The sequence below is a fragment of the Agelaius phoeniceus genome, chromosome 1, assembly GCF_051311805.1.
Source record: "Agelaius phoeniceus isolate bAgePho1 chromosome 1, bAgePho1.hap1, whole genome shotgun sequence".
Taxonomy (NCBI): Eukaryota; Metazoa; Chordata; class Aves; order Passeriformes; family Icteridae; genus Agelaius; species Agelaius phoeniceus.
This window is the reverse complement of record NC_135265.1, coordinates 106,989,493-107,016,341: the sequence shown is the minus strand read 5'-3', so window position 1 is coordinate 107,016,341 and position 26,849 is coordinate 106,989,493. Positions and strand designations below refer to the sequence as shown.

General features: G+C 35.8%; 1 protein-coding gene across 2 annotated transcripts in view; it reads right to left on the bottom strand.

The window, feature by feature from the left end:
- Positions 1 to 3,081: 3,081 nt before the first annotated feature.
- Positions 3,082 to 26,849, bottom strand: part of RBBP8 (RB binding protein 8, endonuclease) — a 34,442-nt gene continuing 10,674 nt past the window's right edge. For both annotated transcript variants that reach the window (XM_077184813.1, XM_054632767.2), the window contains exons 4-19: positions 26,628 to 26,723; positions 24,457 to 24,569; positions 22,850 to 22,925; positions 19,607 to 19,773; positions 18,089 to 18,190; positions 17,304 to 17,401; positions 16,556 to 16,683; positions 14,737 to 15,622; positions 14,525 to 14,651; positions 12,609 to 12,709; positions 12,102 to 12,216; positions 11,041 to 11,193; positions 10,356 to 10,425; positions 9,303 to 9,399; positions 5,592 to 5,733; positions 3,082 to 3,677 (exon numbers count right to left, since the gene is read on the bottom strand). In XM_077184813.1, coding sequence (XP_077040928.1) covers positions 3,580 to 3,677; positions 5,592 to 5,733; positions 9,303 to 9,399; positions 10,356 to 10,425; positions 11,041 to 11,193; positions 12,102 to 12,216; positions 12,609 to 12,709; positions 14,525 to 14,651; positions 14,737 to 15,622; positions 16,556 to 16,683; positions 17,304 to 17,401; positions 18,089 to 18,190; positions 19,607 to 19,773; positions 22,850 to 22,925; positions 24,457 to 24,569; positions 26,628 to 26,723 — 2,569 coding nt within the window. In that variant the 3' untranslated portion in view covers positions 3,082 to 3,579. The remainder of the gene's footprint in view (positions 3,678 to 5,591; positions 5,734 to 9,302; positions 9,400 to 10,355; positions 10,426 to 11,040; positions 11,194 to 12,101; positions 12,217 to 12,608; positions 12,710 to 14,524; positions 14,652 to 14,736; positions 15,623 to 16,555; positions 16,684 to 17,303; positions 17,402 to 18,088; positions 18,191 to 19,606; positions 19,774 to 22,849; positions 22,926 to 24,456; positions 24,570 to 26,627; positions 26,724 to 26,849) is intronic.

Genomic DNA, 26,849 nt, shown 5'->3' with positions numbered 1-26,849 from the left:
TTCCTTGCTGGCTCTGATTGGCTCCCCTTTTTTTCTTCCACTCCTTCTGGGCAAAAGATACATATTATTCCAAGAGTGTCCTAAAAATGCAAGTAAGTCATAATTAGAAATTTCTGCAAATAGAAATATTTAACTAAATTTTTAAAATTTATAAATTTCAATAATCTCTTTGGTACACAAAGGTTGCTTAGACTTCTGGTATTTCTTTATCCTTATTTTTGGAGGAGAAATCAGTCTGTTTCTATTCTTGTTTCTTGAGTTTTACAATTGATCTCTTGCTTCTCAAGATGAAGCGAAATAGTTTTTCTGGCATTAGAAGAGCTAGACAAGAGATCTCCAATTTAAAAATCAATATAAATCTTATAAAACTGGCCAACTATCAAAGGGTAAGAAAATCTTACACTGCTTTAAGCTCAAAAGCAGCTCCTTACTGTCCTCTAGTGGAGCAGTAATATCCTCATAGACGCTGTGCTCCTTTCTTCTTGTAACTAAACCTGTTGCCCTTGGAGAGCAATTCTTGCTCTTTCCTTTCCTCTTCATGACTTCATCAGCATCCATGACATCCCTTTTGTGAGTGAAGGGGTTCTGCTCAGCAATTTCCCCCTCTTGTATATCCCAGTTCCACTAGTTCAGTTAATAATTCAACAGACTTCTCCCTTCACCCTTTCTCAGAACACAAATAGGCTGAATAAAATTCTGCTAAAACATAGCAGAATCCCATTGTAATGTCTTATATACCTTTAAACAGGCTGTCAGATAAATCATATTTTGACACCTTCAAAGTATCTAAAAAGCCATCAGAATGGCAGCTGTAAAAAGCGTCATCTTTTCACACTGTATTTATAAAGGTCTGAAAATCTTGTTCATTACACTCCTATTAGCCTAGCTCCCATGACTCCATAAAACTCATCAGGCTGCAGCTCCACTGATGTCCTTGGGGTCTTCTTCAAAGCCTCAAGGCAGAATTGTTACTTTGTTCTCCTTGACAACCACAGCTGGTTTGAGGCTCATGTTCTATGCTATAGTGAGGGATTTAGCAGTTTCTTCTCTCACTTTCCAATCCATGGAAGCAGGCTCCAGTCCTGGCTGCTTGCCAACACCCACATCATTGACCTTTTCTGCCATTTCAGTTCCCAACAGCTCTGCCCACCCACATTGCAAAGAAAGGTTCCCAGGCACTTCCATAATGAACATTGCTGTAAAAATCCCATCTTTCCTTGTCATCTTACCTTTAAATGTTCCCATAATTGTTTGATCTTTTATTTAACCTTTCACTTTCACTGATAAAGTTCTCAAAACAGGATTTATAATTATTTCTTTCAGAAACTGTCTCAAACTGATGCCTTGAGAGGCTACCTAGAACAGAGGCTAGACAGTGTTAAAGGAATAAAGTAGATACTTATTAAAAGGCTTTCAAAGGATACACCTTGGGCAGTATAAGAGCCCGGCCATGGCTCCACAAAGATGGATGGTGGGTCCAAGTTTTCACACTTTTCTAAGTTTTGGTCCATTTACATATTTGGGTTAATTGTCCAATTAGAGCTTCAGGTTATGAAGTCCCATCCTCCCAGATTGCTCTCCTTAATTTGCTGTTGTTTATACTTTTTGGGCCTGAAGCTGCAATAGTGTCCGTGGTTCTCAGGCTGGTAAAGGATTGTTTTGTCTAACTAAGCCATGAAGAGAACTTGCTAACACTTTATATAAGTTTAGTTGTATGCCAATGCAGTACAGAATCTGGAAAATATGAAAGCTAAAACTTAAGGCATCAAATCAGCCTACTTCATAGCAAAATTTACATTTGACAAGTTGCAGAGTGCTTTCTATTTTTCTTTTGGTGGATGTAGCTTCTACTGTGTAAAGGCTCTCCCTAGTTAAAAGCAGTCTCCTACCCTACTCTTCTTGCTAAAACCTCTTTTTTCTAATGGATAAATATTTATGCAGACCATGTAATAATTGTTCTAAAACAATCTTCAAGTTACCTGCAAGAATTCTACTTTTTGGCAGCACTTGTTGTTTTTTTTCAATTTAAAAAAAATATTCCAGGAAACCAGACTTACCCTGGAATGGGTTGACTGCCTGTTCCAAGAAATGATTTCACAGTGTTGTAAACATTTATTGTCAGCATGAATTAGTATATATAGGAAGGACTCAAGACTTTCATTGTTATTTGGCTTTATGCCTTTGGCATTCCTTAGGAAACACCTCTGTGAAATGCTGAGATAAGAAAACCAACTAAGCAGGTAGGATGGAGACAGTGCCTACTGTTATCTCTTCTTCTACTTTTCTGCAAGGGCTGTAACTTCAACCTAAAAGGATTTTGTGTCAATTAGTGTTACAGTTAAATTGATCACATTTGTTTTAGTTTTCTTCTTGGGCCTATGCTGCAACTTCTCCACCAGCAGAACCTGCCACCATTCCTATATAAATACAGCTGAATTTAAATGGTCCTATCCACCAAGTTTTTAAATATATTTTTATACCCATACATAAAGTATAAGAATAGAAATTACAGATACCTTTTTATATATAAATTTATACAGATAAATCCCCAGATGTTTGTGTACTTTCTATTATTTTATTTTTGCTTCAGGTATTTCAATAGTTGCTTGCTTTATGATCTCTTTTTAAAAGAGTTCTCAGTGCTTGAACCCAACTCTGATTGTAGCTTCTTTATTTCTAAGGATCTTATGGTGATTTTTGGCTTGCCTACCTATGTAGGTATTATCCTGCCTCTGTGATACTGTATGATCTTACTTTCCCAATGCAAGTATGGAAATATATCCCCTGTTACAAAAGATTAATTTAAAATATCTCTGGATAATCATTTGTAACCTAGGTGATGACTATTGCTGTCCATGAGGAGAACTCTGGGCTGTCACCCAAATTTAGAAAAAAACAATGCTTACCTCTATCAATAAATGAGACACTTATATGCAAAGAGATTTCAAGGAAAAAATAAATATTGGACACTCTAATTTAAACACTGAGGAAAACATGGTGCTATACATTAAACACCAGAATTGAAGAAAGACACTTAGACTTCCTGGTTTTCACACTCCCAAACTATGAACAGTAGATACATTTAATATTTAATGCAGCTTTATTCCAAGTAGATAAAACCATTATTGCAACAAGAGAAAAGAAATACAAGAAAATCCAGAGCAAAATAAAAGCACCCTAGAAAACTGTCATTTCTGTTCCCATTAACAGACATTTACTCTTGCAAGAACAACTGATTTCAGTGACTTCAAAGGCAGTTACTGACACAAAGTTCAGACAGGAATTGCTGGAATTTCAGCTGCTGGCCTTAAAGAAAAAAAAAAAGTAGGAGACTTCTCTGACAGGTGCAAAAATGAATACAAAATGTATTAACACAATATGAAACAAACATACATTAAATAGTTTTGTTTCCTGGTACATCAGACTTGCAAACAAATTTTATAAAATTTACATATTCAATTAAAAAATTTATCTATCATTGTGAAAAACACAGTTCTTTATTTCAAGTTTATATTAACTATAAATATCTACGGACAGGAGAGATCCATTTCAGGCTGGCACTCCTCCCTTCCCCATCCTTTATGTCTTCTGCTCTTTGCCTTTTGGAGAAAACATCACAGCGTAAGGCTGCCGCCTCTTTGGACGTTGACAGGGAGCAAGGTCCTCTTTAATGTAACCTTAAAAAGAATAAACCTGGGGTAAGAAATACTATATAAAAACAGGCATAACTTTAGCTTTAATGTGTGTTTAGCCTCAAAAAATAACTTGTAATTTTTTTTCTTTTTGGGGCAACTGGTTCTGACTTCACATAAAAGTTTTGAGATCCCAGTGTGCAAATATCATTCATTAAAATACACAGCTGCTTTCTAGTAGGTGACTGCACAGTAATGCAATACAGACAGTTAACAACGAAGAACAGAATGGAAACTATGAATTGTTCATCTATTCAAAACACAACTGCGCTTTCCATTTTCTTTCTACCAAGGATTTTACATAAGAGTAACAAAGTATGCAAGAACTGCTAATTCAATTCACTTATAAAAGTCACTTTTGAAAATGTAAATCCTAATAATACAGAGGAAACTTCAGGCACATGTCTTTTGTAGGTATAAACAGTACCTCCCTTTGTTTTAAGAGCACCCAGATTTAAAAAGACTGGAAAAAGCTGAACATGAGCCTATGGATCAAACACACCTTGAAAGCTCTCTGATAAGAGAAGTGGATAGAAAATTTCTATACCATACTCAACTTAGCTAACGCTGACAGTGAACAGACATTTTATGCAAGTCCGTTTCAGCACCTGGCTTTTGTCAATTCCTTACTGTTGATCAGCAAAAATGACCTCCAAAATGAGAGTAGCAGATTTCTACTTCATAGTTGGAAAATTCTGCCTTTGTAACTAAATTATTAAAAAAAAAAAACCAAAAACCAACAAAACAGCACAAACAGATGGTTCAAGATACCAATAAGGAGGAGAAAATATCTATGTTGTACCCCACTACACTGGAGTGTAGAGCAATTGCTCATCGTGGGAACTCTCTCGTGTTTTAGTTCTCTTACTGCACTGCTATAAAATATTTCCTTTTCCAAGGGAGGATTGATCTAAAATCTGCCTCTGATATGCTGTTGAGAACCATTAACAACTGAACAGCTCTTCCTCCAGAAGAACAAGGAGACAGCCAAGAAGCTAATTTTTAATGAGGCTGCAAGCAGATTCCAAATGGGTAGTAACAAGTTATATGGTCCATAAAAATCAAGGCTCCCTGTTGTGAAAGATTAAGGATGATACTGCAACACTATCACACAACACACATATGCAACTCTGGCTACATTTTCCTATGCCTGACTTGACACTGTTACAAGAACAGATAAAAGCGAAGATTAATATTTCACAGCTAATGCACAAGTAGAGATATAAGGAACTCAGAGTTCCTATAGGCCTGCTCACCCCAGCACTTCACCACTTCTGAAGAATTGTACCTAGAGTACACTACAAATTCACTGTGTTTTAACATAATTTGTAGAACCTCATTTTTACACCAGTCTCTAAGATTTTGAAAAATTATTTAGAAAGAACAAACTTCTATGTGAACAAGTGCATCTAAAAAAACCCCAACCACATCTTTTCATTGCCACCAACAAGCAGGGTATATGTATGAAAAACTGTTTAACTACACCTTACCTGCAACATTTCCATTATCACCTGGTATTATGAAGCTCTAAAAACACTGACAGAAAACATCAGTAGTACTGCCTGTCTCTCCTAAGTAAGTACAATCTCTTGGCCTTTAACTCTGAAAATTCAACTCTTGCTTATGGTCAAAAATATATAGGTTTAAATTAAGTTCTATGAAAATCCCAATTATTTCCCAATGCCTTCTTTATCTAGGCTCTAAGAAATTCTCCTTATATTCCTTTCTTAGAAATACAGGAACTGCTAAAACCAGACAATGGTGGCTGCAGTGGCTGCTGATAAACAGACTTCAACAGGACTGGGTGAGAAAGGCTGCAATGAGCTAGAGATAATTTCAGGGGGGGAAAAAAAAAGAAGAGCTTTAAAAAGTACTTTTCAAGCTTCTTTTGGCACAAACCTCTTTCCACACAGGTTTGGGTGGAAGGAAATCCAACCTCCCAGAAATTTTCAGGAGTATTTGGAGGAATGTAGCGAAATCTGTGTCTTGAACAGGAAGCGAGTTTCTTCTCTCTCTCTTCTTCTGGAATGTCTGCATAATACTGAATGTAAGGAGGGGGAAAAAAATCCCAGTTAACAAATTCATACATAACAGAAACTGCTTTACACAATTGACATTATCAATCACTGTGTTTATTAACACAGTTATCTAAAAACAATGGTGAGGACAGCCAGAGTGGAGATTCGTTATCCAAGTGACAAACACTTGGCAATTATCCTAAAAGCTTACTGAATTTACAGACTAAGTATAACAAATTTATCATGGCAAATTTGTTAACCTTCTATCTTTTAACATACCATAAGAGACAAGGTTGAGGCATGTGTACAATTACTTATGTCAACAGTCTACTTACTGATTTTACAAAGCTAAGTAGCACAGGTGTTGAAAGAGATTGGAATTTTAAAATTTTTTAAGTGTCAGCTTGCATCTAGAAATAAAATAAAAAAATAAAAAAACCCCACTACAAACCCCATGCTGCAGAATTATTTCCAGTATCCAAATTTACAGTAGTAACTGCAAACTTAAGTCAAAATGCTTCCTACTTACTTAGCCTCAAATTAGAAGTAAATAAAGAGGTAGTTTAAGTAGCTGACTGACACTGGGACTCCAAAAATTATCTGTCAGCTGAGCATTCTCTACAGTAAATTGGCTACACTCTTTCACCCCTGTCAGCTACTCCTGGGGGCTGCAGTGAGAAAAGTATATACTCCCTCCAAAGCTTTTTGCTGGGTGTTTCCCTGAGTAGCATCATAGAAAGGTAGAGTATATTTTTTTCCATGCAGTTTTCTACTATTTAATTTGTAATTCTTGTTGTATCTCCTAAAAATACATATCTGGACCTTAGAGCACATAGAGGGTCAAAATATTTTAAAAGTGAATGCACTGTTTGATTCAACTGGTAAGTCAACAGTCAGAGCCACACAAGAAGCCTGACTCTTGGTAGAAAATGGTAAAACAAATCTACTGAAATGGCAGTGTTACAATTCAAAAAGGCAAATTAAAGTTTATAACTCATTCAATCAGATGAAAAGTGACCTAGACTGGGGAACTCAGGAAGAGAACAGGATACCTCTATCAAAAGAGATTATTTCAAGCTCTCAGCTACTGGCATGATTTCAGAAAACCTACTTGGAATTGTAAAGTATGCTCATTCAATTTTTATTGACAAAAGTTAAGAACAAGGTGTTAAGTCAACAAAATTAACTATAAGAATTTGATAGTGTCTGTATAGACAAATATTGCTGAGTTTTATTTAGGGATAATTATCAGTGCTCCTTATTTTGTCCTGTAAATAGCCTGAAATTTTAGAAATTAATCTACTAAAAGTTGTTAGTGTGTTGCATTTTTAAAAATTAAATAATTTATGATTAGTAAGGAATAATTACAGATCCAACAATGAAAAATACAGTACAGTTTAGGAGGAACAGAAAATAAGAACAATCAAAAATCAAGATAAGCATGTTTAAAAAATAAATTAGAAAGAAACTTCTTTGGTTTCTTTAGAAATCTATTAGGATTGACAGAGAATGAGAGTTATGTATGTCAGCTAAACAGCAAAAAGAACTCTCAGTTACTTTCTAGATTGATCCCACTGTCCACAGCATTTTTAATCCACACAAAACATTTGAGCTAGGCTTTTCCATGTGTGAAGATACTGCAATCTCATCCTATCTTCCCTGTGAAAGAATTGTTTATAGAACTCTACAATTTGCAGTTTCAGAAAGTGAGCAAACCCACAAAATGTTCCTCCCATTAGTTTAGCAAAAATTTGCAGAATAATTTTAGTCATCTAAATGCATATAAAAATGCATCTGAGTGATCCTCCTACTCACCTAAGTGTAGCTACACTTAATAACCACACCAACAAAGTCTTTACAATCTACCTGTAACTTCTGCCTACAATCTCTGATAGCATCACAAGGTCATAAAAAACCAAAACAAGACTTCTTATCAAAAGTTCTACACTGTAAAGTGAATGAGATGCTTCCACAAAGCTTTAAGATAAAGCTTATAAAGGACTTTAATATCAGCCTGCTGCAGCACGTGCAGAAGTTAAATCCCAGGTCTTCTCAGAGTGACAATAACTGACCCCACTGACACCACTTGCAGTAGAGGGCAGGAATCAATTTACTGATCTCCATCCACTCCTTAAATATTCCCTTAGACTGTGGCAAACCCATATGGCTAATCAGCAAGCCAAGGCTTTTCTAAAGCATCATTTATGCTTTATCCAATACTCCCTTCTCTCACAGGCATTTAATTCAAAGCTAGTTTTATTATTGTGCAATGACACAGCCAAGCATTCCACACGTTCCAAGACATTAATCTTGAATGGTGCAGACTTAAAAAAAAAAGCCACAAAAAGCCAAAACCAACAACAAACCCGAACTTTCCTAGCATTTAATGTAGAAACCTACTGTTACAAAACTGGAGCTGTGAATGTTTCCAGACACTATAGTTATCACTCCAATTTGACAGAAAGTAACACAAATTGGATTTACAGAAGGAAGATCTCTAGCTTACAGAAACAGGAAATTAAAATGCTTAACACATGGCTCTGGAACCATGAAACAGACTGAAGGTTGGGGGCTGTTTCGTTTTCTTTCAAACTCTTTAAATCAAACATATTTTTTAAAATGGTATTTATAGTTGACTGTAAAAATTAGGTATTTGTATTTAGGGAGTTTTACCAATATTTTTCAGAAAATAATTTCATTAAAAACGTACTCTAATAAATTTCTTCAGCTCAGTAAATGGGACTTGACTATAAAGTGAATAGCAAGAGAATCTCTGAAGATGTTGGTTCTAGATACATGTGGAAATTAAGTGGAAAGATTCCAGAAGATCCATCATTGCTCAGTCATGAATCCACACTTCTACTGAGTCATCATTTATGAGCTCATAACTCTATTAATGGCTAAATAAAATATGTTCTTATTACACATGTAATTATGTCAATATTTTATCTCCACACCAAGTACCTGAAAGCAGCTTAGAAAATAGAAAAGGAGAAAAAATTGTGTAATGTGAAATCAAAAATTTCATACTTTTTAACAAGTATTTTAAACAAGCAACTTTAAACATTTTTGCATGCATTTGCATAAATATACACATTGTCTCCTATGATGGTGCAATTATCTGAAAAAATTAACCCAGAAAAGAAAGAAAAAAATCAACCAAAATGAGGTCTATAGATAGACATATAAAGGTACAATAGGATACAGAACTTACTTATTCCAGCACCCATAAAGTTCAGTAGAGCTTTTGATCTAAAGTTTGGAAATCTGTAATAGCTCTTTGAACTACTAATGTATTTTTTATTAACAGTAATTGTACTGGAACCATGATGTAAGAAGCTCTTCTGTCTTGCAGACACACATAAAAAAATCAAACCCAAGTCTTTCCATGCTATATGTGGTTACTGCAATAAAAACAAACAAACCACCTGCAAATTTGGTTATCCAGCTTTGGTAAACACTTACTTCCCAGCTGCTGTAGGTAATGATGATGATGCAACCAGATTAACAATTAAAAACAGCACTTCAGCACTTAAGATACTGTCTGGAGTTAGAAGAATGGAAGACTGACAAATTTTAAAGCACTACTTACTATTTCACATTCCTTACAAGTGTGGCCAAGTAATTTTCTTCTTTCTTCTTTTTTCCGAATAACCTCAATATGAGGAAAATCTAACACAGTATTCTTTCTGAAAAACAAAAATGTTTAATAATAGTACTTTTATTTCTTCTACATGACTGGAATTTTCCATTTTTTTACAATACAATGACGGACAGACAAGTTAAAAAAATAATTCAGAAAACATCTACAAAACCGAAATTATACTGCCTTTCATAGTTGAATAGGGCAATTTCTATAAATAAAAGAGTTTTCAAACATAATATGAACTTTTACATAACCAGAGATGTGTGTTTCATTATTATGGCTTTTCATAGTGTAAAAGTAATTCCTATATAGAAATTACTCAAATAGAGATCTTCTGTAGAATATTTTTGTCCAAGACAGAGTTGTGCTTGCAATGATTTCCATGAGAGGAACATATGTTGGAGTTCAAGATCAGTAGTTTCTTTTCAACTTAACTACTTTCAAAACAGTAAACAAGTTTTCCTCTACAAAGAAAACATGCACTGAGATAAAATATAAGCTAACTGAAGGGCTTGGTGTCATTACAAAAAGAAGATTCAGACTTCTAATTATGATTATACTGGAAGGCAACAGAGGAGGCACTAAGAGGTGCAGTTGTTGAACACTATTCATTTATTGCCTAGAGAGCAAGGGGTAAAAAAAACAGAGAAGGAAAGGTTTTCATTTGTACAAGCAGCCCACAGGTCCTTGGCTCATAAATTCAGGCATGACCACACGCCTGTAAGAAGCCACATAGATTACAAAACACTGCATTCACTAAAATTATAAAAAGCAGAAGAGGCAATCCCTTCTCTTCAGCAAATGTAATAGGCATCTCAACATTTTTTTCCCTTACCCTGCTTTATATCTAAAGTCTTTTATCTTATGTAGTTGATCTTCTGCGTCTTCTGCAACTGTTAGGCTGTTACACACAAACACATTTATTTTATGGAGGATCAAGTTTCCTATAGGGAAGATACAAAGAGCCTTAAAATGCCCATAGAGAACAAACTAAATTACCTCTCATCACTTTTGAAATAAGGCTCCACAAAAGCTTTCTGCTTGGCTTTATCTTGTTTATCCTCATGTTCTGTAAATGGACATGCAAAACAAAATATAAGGTCAACACACTGCCTGCAGAAACTTCTGTAAAATAATTAACTAACTTTTAAGAAATATAAAAATGCCATGTACAGTTCAGTCTGAGACAAGAGATTCAAATAGATACAAAAAATAATACAGAATTGATAGAACCATCAATCAAAAAGCATTACTGGAGCAGAAGGAAAGCAGCAGTGACATAAGCAAGAAAGAGAAGAAGAACATCAAAGGAAAGGCTGCTTAAAATACAACATACTGTAAAATCTTCCACAGAACCTAGAATAGTGAGGAGAAAGGAAGTAAATAACTGTAGCCAAAACCTGGTGTTTCTTTTAAGAGTCAATTTAATGTTCTGCTGTTGTGCCAACTTCCACTATACATTCCATATTTGTGTGGTGAAAAATGAACTACCAAAAAAAAAAACAAAAAAAAATTCATATTGCTTTATGTTTTGTCCTTAAAAATAATCAACTTTACCACAAACTGATGCAAAAAGAACTGGTGGTTAATTTGGCATATTTGTTCCTAAAGAACAGAGTCTGATTTCAAATCAACTCTTGTAGTTTAAGTAAGCTAATAAAGACAAAACCAAATTATATCCCACTCTTTAGTTTCTTGCTTGCTGCTGTTATTCCCTTATCCTGCTCTTCATCATGAAGAGTTTCTCTTTCATCACATGCAGAAGGACTATCTTCTGGTAGGCAGGATTCATATTCTTCATGGCTTGTCTGATCAAACATATCTGTTATTTCTCCTCCTGTTGTTAAAAGCACAAAGAACATCCAAATCAGTGTCTCAATGATTTTAGTCAAGAAATTGCATTTTGACTAAATGTGCATCAAAATAATTAACATTTACTTACTGCTTCAGTACCAATTAACTCAAAAACAGCTATACCTTAATTCTTGCTGCAACTTCTCTGTCAGTCTTTCAAATGTGGCCAATGCTAATTTATTTTTCAGATACCTTGGATCCCATTTCTAAAATCTGATTAACTGCTAAAATCACCATGAGGTACCTTTAACCTTAATACTGGATATGTGATATTTTTGTTCTTGTAATTATGGACTTATCCAAGCAAAAGGAAATAGTTTTTGTGGGTAGGAAATTGTCACTGCCCTGCAGCCACGATTCACCACATACCATACAGTAAAAGTGACATAAACTCATTTGGATTTATTTTAAACATACTAGTTCTATTTGTATGTAATTAAAAATGAAATTAGTCTTCTCATACAAAGTATGATGTGATTACACAGAAAACTTTCAAAGCTGTTTACTGCAGGTGAGATCAGAATTGTTACATGGTTAAGTATTTCACCCTTTAAGCACTGTAAAGGAATAGCTAGCTACTGGCTTCCTCAGCACAAATCCTGTCTTTTTTCTTAACCTATGTTAAAAAAAAAACAACCTCAAAACCCACCATCAACTCTCTAGGAAACAGACTGACCCCGTGTAACCTATAAAAATTCATCACCAGTTTTTTACTGCAAACCATTTTCTACTATCTAGCCATACAGGAAAAAAAAGGTGCTCTTTTACTCTTTCCTCCTCCCCCTCAAAAAAACCAACCAAACAAAAAAAAACCTCCAACAAATCCCCAAACCCCCACCATACCACAAAAAAGCAAAGCAAACTGAAGAAAAGAGAAAAAAAAAGTCTTACGTGGACTGCTTTCCCGATTTTGCTGTTGATTTTTCATTTCTAATAGCACACTGTCACTAACATAAGTATAATCCATATCAACAACTTCCCCTCCAACTCTGGTCTGAGAACCACCCTAGGGAAAAAAGAAGCAAACATGACAATTCCACCCAGAAGCAACTGGTTAGTCAGTGTCAGTGCTGTGTATCTGAAATACTTTCAAAGCAGTTACTGGCTTCTTTTTGGACACTGATTAAGTTTTTTTTTCCTGCAGGTTACAGCTTCATTAGAATTCTTTCTCACAACCATTTGTCCACTTTCATACTGAGAATATGCCTGCTGAGTTTATGAAGTACAACTAAACAGTGGACATGTTTTAGGATAACTATAGCATGAACAAATATCAAATGAGCCAAATTCTGAATTTTGTTACAAAGTGGGTTTGGTCTGCCCAGAACAACGTTCATGATACTGCTTTGCAGGCTTTTCCAACATCACAGAACATGCAGATTTATTATAAAAGTTCACCTTTGTATCAATCACAGTAATGTCCATTTTGTACTGTGAAAGGTCAGCTCCTGGGTCTATGCTCCACTGGAAGTTTTCTAAAGAAGGTTTATCTTTCAGGTCTGCATGCACAGAATATGAGAAAAGAAGGACAAATAATTAGAATCAAACTCTGCCAGAAGCATCTGATCCGCTGGCTGTTCTGTATGTGCTTTATGATGGCACTCAAGGTGATCTGGGATAAGCCTGGGTCAGGCCGACAGGCTTGTAGCTCCCTGGATCCTCACTCCAGCCCTTCTTGTGGATGGGTGTCATATTTGCTCACCTCCAGTCAAGTAGGACCTCCCTGGTTATCCAGGACTGCTGATAAATTATGGAAAGTGGCTTGCTCAGCACTTCTGCCCACTGCCTCAGTACCCTCATGTGGATCCCATCTGGCCCCACAGACTTGTGTGTAAGTGGTGCAGGAGGTCACTGACAATTTCCCCTTGGACTATGGGGGCTTCAATCTGCTCCCTATTCCAGCTCAGGGGCTGGGTACCCTGAGAATTACTATTAAAGATTTAGGCAAAAATGCACCAAGTACCTCGTTCTTTTCCTCATCCTTTATCTCTGTGTTTCCCCCACATCCAATAAAGCTTATTCTCCTTAGCCCTCCTTTTGTTGCTGATGGATTTACAGAAATATTTTTTATGGTGGTAGCCAGGTTAAGCTCTAGCTGGACTTTGGTCATTCTTATTTTTATACTTTATATTCTTATTTTATATGTACCCTCACAACATGCTTGTAGTTCTCCTGAAGCTGCCTGCCCCCTCTTCCAAAAGTCATAAACTCTTTATATCTGAGTTCTAGCCAATGCTCTCTGTTCAGTCAGGCTGGACTTTCTTGCAGCACACGGACAGCCTGCTCCTACAACTTTAAGATTTCCTTCTTCAAGAATGTCCACACTTCTTGGACTCCTCTGCCCTTCAGGACCACCTCCCAAGGGAGGACTATCAAGTGATCTCCTAAACAGGCCAAAATCTGCCCTCCAAAAGTTCAAGGTAGCAGTTCTGCTACCTCCCACTTCTTCATTCTCTGAGAATGGAAAACCATCATTTTGTGACTGTCGTGCTCAAGATGGCCCCCAACCATCACTTTACCTACCAGTCCTTCTCTGCTTACAACAGGTCCAGGAGGTGCCTTCCCTAGTTGGGCCACTATTGAATTTAGATCAATGACAATGCAAGCGTCAGGTCTAAGCAAAGAGTACAAGTGTCTGGTCATTGCTTCAAAGATGCCTCTTGGTTTAGCTTTGAGGGGAATATTTAGATTTCAAACTACATGGCCACACCAACTATTGGCAAGTATCTCTTAAATTCATAATGCAATATTTCTAAGTAAAGTATGCAGTGTAACAGCTTGGCTGAGGAGTACAGAAGCTTTGATTCTACAATGCTAGTTCAAGAAGTTTTCCACCTGGGAGAACTTAAGAGGAAAGAACATACATGCTCTGGAAAGAATATATGACAGCCTGTGTTGATTATCAATCAAGATACAAATTTCCTTACCAGATCATTAGGAATAAAAAAAAATGACTTATGCTTACACTTGAGTAGTTTTCAAGTATTTGATATAGATAGTTTAAATTCAAACTTCATGAGATTTTATTATTACACTGCAATAAATAACAATGCTAAACAAACAACAAAGAAGAAGATTCCTAGCCTGTCGAATGTACACCTGAATACCAATGATATACTTATTATACAGTGGCAAAAGTATGCCAGGAAGACAGACTTGTACATGTTGGGGGTCATCTTGAGAAATCCCAAATAGAATGTGACTGAGTTAGACGCAGAACAAAGGATTAAAGGAAGACAGGAAAAATTCTATTCAATCCGAGCACAGGCTGAAGGGGTAGGCAGGCAGTAAAAGGAATATTTTCATCAAGTTACCTTGCTCATTTTGTTGTGCTTTACTTTTTGATAGTCTACAAGGGTTTGGCTGAAGTACAGATGCTGGTTCAGACTCTCCATGTCCTGTCCTTGTTTTCTTTCTACTGGGTACATGGCCACTGGCAACCTAACAACATATTGCAATTTTACTATTACCCAAAACTCAAATAAAATACTTCAAAGGAGAAGAAAAAAGAGTCAGAAAAGCATACCTTTACATCATCAAAAAGTTCCTCTGTCTCTGCAGAACTCGGCAGTGGTGCAAATTTGAAGGGAGGAACTTCTTCTTTCGTTGGGATCTGGTTTTTCCTGTCAGGGAATGTTCTTCCCAGCACTGCCTCTTGTACACAGGATTCCTCTTGTAAATCTCTGCCAAACAAACAGCTCTCATTGTTGGCATTTGAAACGGATGATGAACCTTCAGGAATGGTCTTCCCTACGTGTGAAAAAATGTCATGCAGAGTCACTTGCTTCAGTCTGTTTTTATATGTCTCCTCACTTCCTTGTTTTTTCTCTTGCCCACGAACTCCAGAGAAGCGATCAGACAGATCCAAGGGCTTATCCCCTGTATGTTCCCCATTAACCTGCTGAACATCAGATCTAAAGGGCACAGAGCTCTCTTTGCTGAATGATGTTTTCTCACAGCTAACTCCATTATCATCTTCAGCTTTCTTTCTCTTAGCACACCTGCCTTCTAGCTGCTTCTGGTATACAAGGAGGACATCGCTCTTGATCACCTCATTTTTAGCTGTGCAGGTGTTTCCAACACAGGTCACAGCCTCATTAGAATTCTTTTTCATAACCATTTGCCTATGGACAGAGGCCTGGCTGATAACCGAGTTGATTTCCGTCCCAAGATTCAGCGGTGCAACAAAAGCAACATCTTCAGATTTTGATCTACTTTTATGAGATCTGGAACTGGATGGATTGTTGAAGAGATTGGTTTTGAGATGAGGCTTCAATCCCAAATCTAAAATACAAGGAGCATGAACTGTACTTGAGTTGTTCTTCATGCTGCTAGAAGCTCCAAAAACAGGAGAAGCTACCCGAGAATCCCAGTCATCATGTGGTGGAGTGTTATGAGATGGATCTGAAATACTGAATACAATGAAACATGAGAGATTTTTCTGGTGTACAGATGGAAGGAGAGAAAGTGATATTAAAAAAAACATGTTTTCTATTGCTGATCTGCTTTAAAGCTGTGTGAGCTGCTAGTATTAACTGAAAACAGAAGGAAAAACAAAAATTAACCTATTCTAGGGATAGGTACTGCTGCACTTAAGAGCTGTAGAAGGTAAACAAAATGCAGATCTTGCCCTTCATTTTGGTGTATGGCATGAAATTCTGTTCCACATTCAACTGAGAACCAAAGACAGAATTAAGCTTGCCAAAGTATCTCTTCTATCCAAGGACTCCCTACCTTTCAGTAATGAAAAGGAAGAAAGTGAGAATGGTTGCAATAGGAGTCTTTTTAGGTTCTTGTATAGATCTTAAAACCACAACAGATTCTTAAAGCTTCTGCAAGCGAAGGAAAAAAGTGCAAGCTCCTTTCAGGTACTGTTTTTTACCTGTCATCAACAAAACACATTCAAGATGACAGATAGGGCCAAAAAAAATGCAGTTTAGACCACAATATCCTGAGGAGAGTGAGAAGGGCAGCAGTCAATTGGTTTGACACCTAATCAGAGCAATAAGATCCTTCTTGCATTCCAGCTCTAGGCCCACTATCGACAGGGTTGTGGGCCTCAGAAGATACCTTGCAATAATGAGAAGTTAGGAAATAAGGGACTGTGTACACAAGAAGCCCAAACCAGAAGTTTGTGAATTAAGTAAAAGCCTATAGTTTTGCATTCTATCAGTTTCATTGCTTCTCATGTTATTTACTTGAAAGAAACCCCTCTGATACAAAATATTTGTTTCCATTTCTATACCTTTAAAGCAAAATGCTGCATGGTTTGAAATTCTACAAAGACCCAACTTCTATAAGCCTACGTGAAACAATTATAACTATTAAACTGAGTGGAAACACACCCTAAATTGTTGTCATCATTTCTTGATTCAGAAGCTGGATGTTTTCTTGAGTCTTCAGACTGCATGTTCTCTGAGGCCTGGTTCATAACTGTATTAGTGAGGGGAAGATTCAGTACACTCTGGGACTCCTTGCAAGTGGTGAAGGAAAACAAAGAAAAGAAGTGTGAGAAGATACTGGATTTAAAATTAGAAATATGCTCAGTTGGCACATAAATATTCAGAAGACCCATTCAAATCAAAACATTCAAAACTCTGAAAAATCATAAAAGCTAAGAGACGAAATTTGGACCAGAAGCTTTAAAGAAATCTTATGGAAACTGAAAAAATTCATTCACATGCATAGACACAAAAATATTCTTCATACTATAATTTTCATGGTAGTTACCAACCAAAACCATCAAATAATCTCACCTGAGTCACCAACCAGTCTCAAGGCCAAGAAACATTTTTCAATGTCTTAGATTTGATTACAAATGGAATTTATCAGACCCAGGGATTTAGATCACTGTACTAACAAAACATGAAAGGAGGAACCATGTCTCTACCCTCCTCCTCACCCCCCCCAGACAGGTCAGCACAGTTGTATCTCTTCATGCTCAAGTCAGCAAAGACTAAGCAAAAGCAAACCAAAGTAGCTTACTGGAACTCAGAATACTTTTGCAGAATTTTAATGCAAAAGAGAAAACCACTGTTTTTGTAAACAACTGGCCGAAAAAGTTGCTTATGTAAGAAATTTGGGAATACTTACAGATTCCTCTTCAACACTAAGTCCAATTGTTTCTGCAACGACTGCAGCCAAGTTAAAAGATGGCTTTGGAGCAGGATATCCTCCCACCCTTGGTTTATCTTTGTGAGTAGAAAGAAGATCACAATAAGATACATATGCATTTTAGTATCTTGCTCGACTCACAGAGATGGTACAAACACAGAACGAAAAAGATCACAAATTAAAACTGGCATTTATGGAAATAGTTTGATCTCTGTCAGATAAAAGTCACATCTGGAAGCAGTAAGTGGCAAAAGAATTTCTGATGAGAGCAAACTGCTGTGTCAGTTTGATACAGAGAAATATGTGTCCAATTTGAATAATACAGCTCCACAGAATTAAAAATCAATGTATAAGTTGCTTTTCACACTCCTGGTCCAGGGCACAAATAGTCTGATAAAAGCACATAGAAGAGAGATAATGTGTATTTATGATACAATGCTTATATTGCATATTTTCTTGCATATTTCCATTATTTTTCATTTGTTTTTATTAGGAACACAACAGTTTCCCCTCTTTGAGGGGTTTACCATTACTCAGTTCATTAAACTGGGGCAAAATAATAATATTGGAAAGCACAAGAACAGCAACCACCTCAGCCCTGACTTACATGAATAATTCCATGCTGATTCTCAGTCATTATTTAAAAAGGTTTGTGCTTTATTAGGTTTCTGTGTTAAAAAAGGTTAAAGAGATGAAACCTCAGTTTTAAAATATTTTTGCCTTATTTTGAATGGAATTAGAACTAAATCTATTAATACACTTACGTGGCACAGGGGACAGTTGTGGATCACAGGTGTCTGTCACTAGTATCTCTCCTCCATGGTGAGTGCTCACTTGTGTGGAAAAGAGTGGAATTTTTCCAAACTCTAGGAAATGTGGATTTTCACATGGTCAAATTAGGTATTCTGTTGTGATAATTTTGCATAGATACAAACAATGACCTAGATCTTAAAAGCACTTCAATGTGAGATTTAATATTTCAGTATATCCAGCAATGTAAGCACATCTGATAATTTGTGACAGTGATGTGTCAGAATAAAAATAAAATGATAAATATTATATATTAATCCTTTTTCTCACAAATATGATTTCAGCCAGTCAGCCCTAAAACACTACTAACACAAAATGACACCACCATCTAGTCTGACCACATAAAAATAGTTATTCAAGCTGTATTTGGCCTGTTAATAGGGCAATAAAATTATTGAAGGATAAAACATCCAAGGCAACAATGTTCTGCATCAGCTAAGGTAACAAAAAGGTGAAAAACCTGAGATCTGAATCATGACAAACATATGCCATGCAGTCCTTTCTACCTTGATGACCAATAGCTTTTCAAAGCCATTAACTGTGAAAGGTATTCCCACCATTTCTTACATATTAAACTTTGGATTCATTTAGTAGCTTCATTTTTTATACAGAATATGGAGAGAGAAAGGTATGCTTAGAAAAGAGAAAGTACTCACAGCACTAAAAATTTCAAATGCAAAATAAAGGGCATGAATAACCAGACCACCCTTTTCATCCCACAGTTATCCTATGTTTATTCTTGGGAAGAGGCTTTTAGTCAAGACCAATACTTAGATGTATTCATACTTAAAATACCTTTTTTATGCCACAAGATAAATTGACCTGCATTATAATATTTCCTGTGTATCAATAAAATACAAGCACAAAGTGCTTTATTTCACAAAAATACTTTTTGTAGACAAAATATATTAGAGTTATTTCTATGACACGTTTCTATTTCTTGACAGAACAAAGTCTGGAAATTAAAGGCACACAGTACTTCTGAATTTAAGACACAAAGCAAATGCAAACAGTGTGGAATACAGAGAGATCGTGTAGATATCTACCAGTTCCAGTTACATTACTTCAGTTGCAGAATACTTTCAGAATGTGGCAAAATATCTGTTTCACTCTCCACTAGGTGGTGACATTGCTGCATGCACAAGTCAAATGCGAACAGATACTTTATCAGCCAATTTGCACGTAGAGAAGAAACATAGGCTGGAAAACTGTTACATTTGCATGTGCACATGGGTGAATAAAAGTAGAAGGTTGAGATAAGTTCTGAGCAAATGTAACAGTTGAAATGATGTAACAGTTACTGCTATAGACTTTTTCCCCTGGACTCATGCATTATCACACAAAAAGAGAAAAAGCAGAGCAAAAAAAAGCACAGGGGTTGTTTTTTTTTTAATTTTTGCCCTTTGCAAACAAGTTTATACACCGTCTTTCTCTTTAGCCCTTAAATAATTACAAAAAAAAAATACTCTTACCACTGTTGCTTTCCCTAAGTTCCAAATCTTGGGGTGTATGTTCTGCATATCGGACATGCCTATTCTCTTTTTTTCTTCTCATACGATTAACCACAGAAAATGAAGATGCTAGAACTGGAGAATCTGGAATAACTTCTTCTGCCTCCACTGCTTGCTGCTTTTGCACCCTGGAGACCAAATCAAGTGGTCAAATAAAAGCCCAAGTCAGCAAGATGAAGAGTTTTCACTTCAGCAAGCAGGACAATCACACAGTACAAGAACCCAACAATTCTGGAAATACAGCCACCTCAATAAGATTACACTGTAAAAAAGTCATATTCAACCCAGTTTTTAGATACATCTAACAAAAGATTAACAATTGCTCCATCAAGCCCAAGAACAGCATACAACCCTAGCTCTTCACATTTGAATTCAACATACAACTGCACATGGAAGCCCTTTTTCCCAGACAAAGCTAGGTACTGTAGAGGTTATAGCTTGTCCTTTGAAGCAGGTTCTTCTTTAACAAAAGAATGCTGAAATGGATGGATCAGTGTCTCCCCCCTGTATGGAAATCCCTGTACATCTTCACAGTTTATGACCCTGAGATTGGCTGAGTTGGTTAGAGCATGGTGCTGGATAACACCAAGATCCTGGGTTCACTCCCTGGATGGGCCATTTGCTTAAGAGCTGGACTTGATGATCCTTGTTGGGTCCTTTCCAATTTAGGATATATTCATTGATTAGAAATGCTGCCTTAAATACAAAATAAAAGCTTTTGGACAATTTTAAATAGTACTGAATAGCACTGTATTCAAAGCAATCCCCCTCCAAAGCATTGATGTTACCTCTAACTCAACTCAAAAAGATCTTCAGGAAATAATGTAAAAAAGCATGGAAAAAAGTAATGCAAAATACAAGATGAGCTATGAAGTTTACCTTCTCTCACACTGTCAGCTCTAGCAGCCTGCTGGAGAGTAGGTATATAAAAACTGGTGTAACAAACAACGTCTTTTCTTTCCAAAAATTCTATCTATACATAGTGAGGAAATAACAACAAAAAAGGACTGATTTTGGATCTTTGAATTTAAATAGTTTGTTTGGTACTTCACAAGGGGCTAACTGCCCTATGGTGGTGGCAGTGAGATGTGGAAGAGGCAGTAAAAGAAAAGCACACAGAAATCTATCTCAGCCTGCTTGGTCATCTTCCTGCAATTGCATTTTCCCTTAAGATTCTCAAGAGAAAACACAGGCCAAAAGATAATTTCCTAACTATAAAGAGAAGGATATAAGATTTTGATTTAAGGGAAGAAGAGGAAATACAGATAAATTTTTGCTTGCATTGAAGCTGAACCACAACATCTTATATAAAATAAGGTAATGGAAACTTTAAAAAGCTGTCTGGCTTGAGACAAAAAGCATTTTTGCAGTTAGGCTTTTTACCACTACTAACTTGGAACTTAATGATGAATACTGATGCACTGATGCTCTCAAGTCTTGATGAATCCCTTTTGGCATTTTGTAATTCCTCTTTTCTAGCACATTTACAAAGAAAGCACTGGAAAACTGTATTATCTACTACCAATTTCTTAAGACACAAATCAAAATAAACAACAGAGCAATATATTAATCAATTTACTTCGCAAATTTAAGTTAGCTGCTAGAGTTCTCTTTAAATTTACTGGCACACATGGCCTTGTTTGACAAATGAACCGACTAAAAATATATTTTTCTGCACCTTACTTCTATATAAACCAAGAGGTAGGATGGTTTCTACATACCATCACAGAAAAAAAACACCAAATGAAGCAGCTGCCATACATACTGTACATCATAACTATGTAATAAATAACTTCTGAATCACAGATTTATCTGAGACCCCAGGAGAGGTTTTTGCAGAAATTTCCTTGCTGCTCCCATCCATGCGTAATGAAATCTCAATGTCATAAAGGATCAGATAATACGATTCTTCTACACTTCCACTGATTTCACTTATATGGAGAATTCTCAGATTTTTATTCCTATTATTATAATGTGGTTACAAAATACAGAAGACTGCAAAAATCTGATTTCATATCATGCAGTGGAAACAATATGCTACTTTGCACCTACAATGTGATGATATTATATCAATCTAAGTTGCTAATTCTAAATAAAGTACCATGACTATAGCTCAACCAAACCAACCAAATGCAGTAGTATTAAAACTGCAGTTCCATCCTTGTAAATTACTGTTCATCCACTCAACTCTGCACTTATTTAAATGATCACCTAACATGCAAAGCAAATAACGTATTGTGACATTGGTCATTGTCAGCTTTCCTGCATTGGCCAGAGATTTTTAGTCGAAGCTCAGGTCATGAAGTATGTTACCCCAAGAAAATTAAATGCATACATAAAAAAGAAAGGACAATGAAGGTGCAAAGATAGGAGACAAACCAAGAAATACAAAGGAATAGGGCTGCAGTCATTCTGAACTGAACTCTAGTTGTTTCACTCCCTACTGAAGTTGAATTCTGACAGAGACAAGAAATAAGCCACATGCATAAAAAACCTTCTGTATCAAGTCCACACATCCTGTCCCATTTCTCCCAGGCATGTACACAACTTAGTCACAGATAGGGGAAAGTGAGATAATTTTCAGATGATGTCAGACCACAACAAGAAGGGAACACTACCTCTGCCTTGCACAGTACACCACATTCACATATTAACAACAACATTAGATGGCACATTCTTACTATAGCAGATTAAAATTTCAGTCAATTTGTAGCTCATTATTTCTATGTCTTTTTTTCAAAATTTACTATAGTATTTTTCTTTTAAAATTGCAAAATTATAATAAGTTTATTTTAAAAATGTATTGCAAGATCTGGGACTTTTTGACTATTTAAGTAACTACTTTTCTGAAGTCTTAGTCTAGGAGGAAACATAAGGTAAAGAGGCAACCAAGGAATAAAAGCATGAGATGTAAGGCTTTGCTATGCACTGTGATCAGAAGTCAAGAAAAAATTCTATGATAAATTCACTTCTCCCAGTTTTACTCCCAGTTTAAAACAAGATGCACACATGTAAAAGAAAATAAAAATCTGCACAACAGAAGGCAGCTGGGCTTATGTTGTTACGTTGTGGCAGTAGGCTATCTTATCATAGTCTATCTATCAGAAAGAGGAAACAAGATTTAAAGACTTAAAAGCTGATATTTATATTCCCAGACATTTCTACTGAGGAATGGGGGAATATCCCAAACAACCCAAAACTTACTCTAGCTCCTTCTGTAATTGCTGGAACTGTTCAGTTAACTTTTTATTCTCATCTTGTAAGTTGTTTTTTTCATTCACTGAAATTTATAGAAAAATGTATTTAAAAAATCAATATACACATGTTAACATAATAATCTTGTCCTTGAAGGAAACAGAACCAATTGTAAAATGTTATACCATGCACCTTCTCTGTGGTTTACAAAAATTAAGTTTCAAGCTAGTCATTTAAAAAGTAGTAAAATGACATGTTAGAAAAGGCAGAGGTGACACAATTACTGTATCACAACATTAGTTCTACACAATCATTAATTACTTTTGTCCACATACACACAAGTGAGACTGTGTTGTAAAGATGAGTGAATTGCTCACTTGCCTCCATGGACAAAATTGCTACCTTAGACTAAGGATAACCTATGAAATACAAAGCAATTTGAATTTGCTTTTAGCCACTAGTGCAACCATTAAACCTTTCTTCCACGCTGTCTCAAACTAACATAGTGATAGCTCCAACTCTTCTGTCCACTTTAATTTTTGTTTTTGCTTTTATTTTGCTGTTGTCTAGTTTGCCTCTAGATTCCTCAAATTATCTTTTTCATTGTTCTACAGATCTCAAGCCAAACCCATGGGAGCCTACTGTTGTGTCACAGCTCAAGATTTGTACCTAATAGGTGCCACCTTGATTTTTAAGGTTCAAAGCTATATTTAGAGATTGGCTGTACCCTGTTTGCTGTTCATCATTAAACTCACAACTCAGAATAATTTTATGTAAGTGCTCAATATTAGAAGTCCTTAAAACACTGATGTGTTCTGTATTAGCATAGTATTTCCACAATTTACTTAAGCACCAAAAAGCTACTTTTTGTCTAGCATTTCCTGTATTTTAAATCTCATTTAATGTCTGCTTGTTCTTGACAAATAAAGACAATTAAATGATACAAAATAATTAATGGTAAGGATACCATTAACATTCAAAAATTCTGTCCTTTATTATTGTATGCTTTATACAACCAATCTTTCCAAACTCTCTTTATGAACATATTTCTGTCCTGCTTGTGTATCACCTGAAACAAACAGTGTAATTTGTGTCACATGTACTATTTCTTGATTTCAAAATGAGCTGGCTACAAGCTGCCAGGTATAAAGCTATTTTTTGTGGCGTCAGTTGGTTATGTGACAGTTATGGGTTTACTGCAGTTAAAGTCCAAGATCAACTACAGGACACAAGCTGGATCCACTTCTGTCTGAACTTGATACTTTGCAATCACCAGTTCCTTTTGAAGTCAGTGTATTCTTAGGAAAGCTGGCAATCATTCTAGCTGTAGGAATAAACAGAAGCAGTCACATTTTATCTAAAGTAGCTACTTTACAGTGTAAGATTTTCCACGTCAGTTCACTTTCAGTATCAGCACTTCAATCTAAGAAGGTGGGTCAAATGACTAGTCACTGGTATGTTACATATTTTCAGACTGTACAGTTAAGTATCCCCTGACTGAACTTTCTGGGCTTACTAAACACACCCCATATAAATTATATCAAGTTACAGGAATAACTGGAGAACCAGTTTACAAAATAGCATGGTTTGTCTTCAGGCTTGGGGATAAAACTCACTAAGCTCAGTTATAAGTTTGAGATTCTGCTGCCGGATATTTTCAAATTCTTGCTGCTTCTTTCTCATATGTTCTTCGGTTACAGCACAGCGATCACATAACCCCGCTCTCAATCTACAATAAAATGAACAGAAAAAGGTCCCTCTGTTAAAAAAATATTGCCATGCATGAAGCAGATACCAATGTTTAACAGACCTTTTGAACAATGAAAACCAGAGAACTTCTGACAGCTGTGCAGAACACCACTAAGTACTGTGGTTTTATACATTCACATAGCAATGTTTTGAGATTTCTGAACGATCTAATACTATATGCTCTAACATTTGCATAAATGATTGTAAGTACTGGATGCTTCTAAAGCAACATGCATTACTTTATATAATAAAGTGGAGCATGCGACACCTTGCTGCTGAAATCCTTTGTAAGGCATCCTACTAAAAATACTGTTGGATATAAATCACCATTTTATGTAAAGTTCATTCAAGAAAATACAAATAAGCAAATCACTTCACTAAATAGAATTACTACCTCTTTTAAGAAGGATATGTACTGTCATTAAGCAAAATAATAAAATAAAAAGGACAAATAGTAATTTCACTCTTAACAACTGCCAAGCAAATGTGAAACCCTTTATCTTTATCTAAGCACCAATAATTTTAAGTGGATACAGAAGTTCATGAGAGGCATTGACTCCACTGTCTCTAACAGTTCAGATTAGCTGTTTAAAATACATCCATGATCAGAAAAGGACTGGTTAGAATCACTCCATCTTACCTGACACATTCATTCATGCAATGAAATATGTGCTCATTTTATAGTTGATAAATGGAATATATTTATTTCTGGTACACAGCAAAAAGCTAACAGTATTACCAAAGTGAAAACCAGACTCTCTTTTGCCTGCTAAATAAGAAACCAGTTAGTCAAAAGTTCTCCATTGCTGATGCTACTACATCAAGTATTAAAAAATCCCAACTAAACAAACTATGTAACTTTCCAATTTCACAGCTGAATATTGGAAGTAAAACCCATACCTGTTTATTGGTGTTTTAATATTGTGGAATTATGGCAAGCGTAAAATACTGAAATGCCTTTTCATACTAGCTTATCTGAATGTGTAACAAACACAGCATTACAATCTCCTTGTATTAAGTCAGTTGAAATACTTCTTTTGTTTTTCACAATGTGAGTAATTCATCTGCTAAGGGATTGGAAAAGTCCATCCAGACCATGAATGCCTGTCTACTTACATGGTATGAAAGTTTATTACCTGCATGGCTAAAGCTTATCCCTAATGCCTTTCACAGAGAAATGGAGTTGAAAGTAAAAGTAGAGTATCACAGCTCAAAATTTGAGGTAACATTGGAATAGTGGAAAATCATTTACTATGTAATGATCTCCTGTTCCCAGAAAGTTTCTGAGAGCCTATTAACAGCAAATTTACCATATACTTTCCAAAACAGGTATAGTTTTTAAAGAAGGAAAAATGCACTGTAATTTCATGTCTATTTGTTTTGCTTTGCTGCACCAGATTAAACAGAAACAAATTAGGAAAGAGTAGAATGGATCAATATGTGAGGAGAACACCTAAGTCCAAAAAAAGGTAACAGATGGAACCTATAATCAAATTCAGGTAAAACAGGCAATTAGTAAAAAAGACCCCCTCAAACTGAAACATTTCCTAGTGAGTTATTTCATTAGTTTCACAACATAGTATATAGCCTTTGGGTTTTGTACTTGTATTACATCTTGATCAATATAAAATTTAACTGTACAAAGATGGATACAAAAGAACAAACCTGAAAATGTCTGTTTGCTTCCAAGCTGCTCTATTCTAAGTTCTTTTGAAACTGAACTAAACAAGCTAAGCACTTTGAAGATAACAATAGAACAGAAATTATTTATTTTTATTCATTACTGATTTTATGTTTAATTATATAGATGAGATAAATACATATGTTATATATTGATTGATTGCTCTTCAGAAAAATGTAAATTCTACACCTTTGTCTATAACACACTATTTGGATTGCATTAGAAAAGGACTGGCTTACTAAAACAAAAATCAATAATGCCACACCAAAACACAATAAACTCAACTTGCAAAGTATCCAGAGCTACTCTGCGAGAGCAAAACTCAACAAACTCAAAAGCCAGAAGACACTACTTCACCTGTCTTCTAAAACCTTGATAGTGTCATGAAGTGCTTTTTGCTGTTCTCTGAGCTGTTGGTTTTTGGTATAGAACTCTTCAAGCCTCTCTGCATCCCTGAAAAGAAAAGGAGGAAAAATTAGTTCTAGCTTTAAATTGCAGTAATTACTTTTTCACTAGAGAATTTTCTCTGGCATGTTTCTTTCATATCCTCAGGAAATGTGATTATCATGAGCACAAACA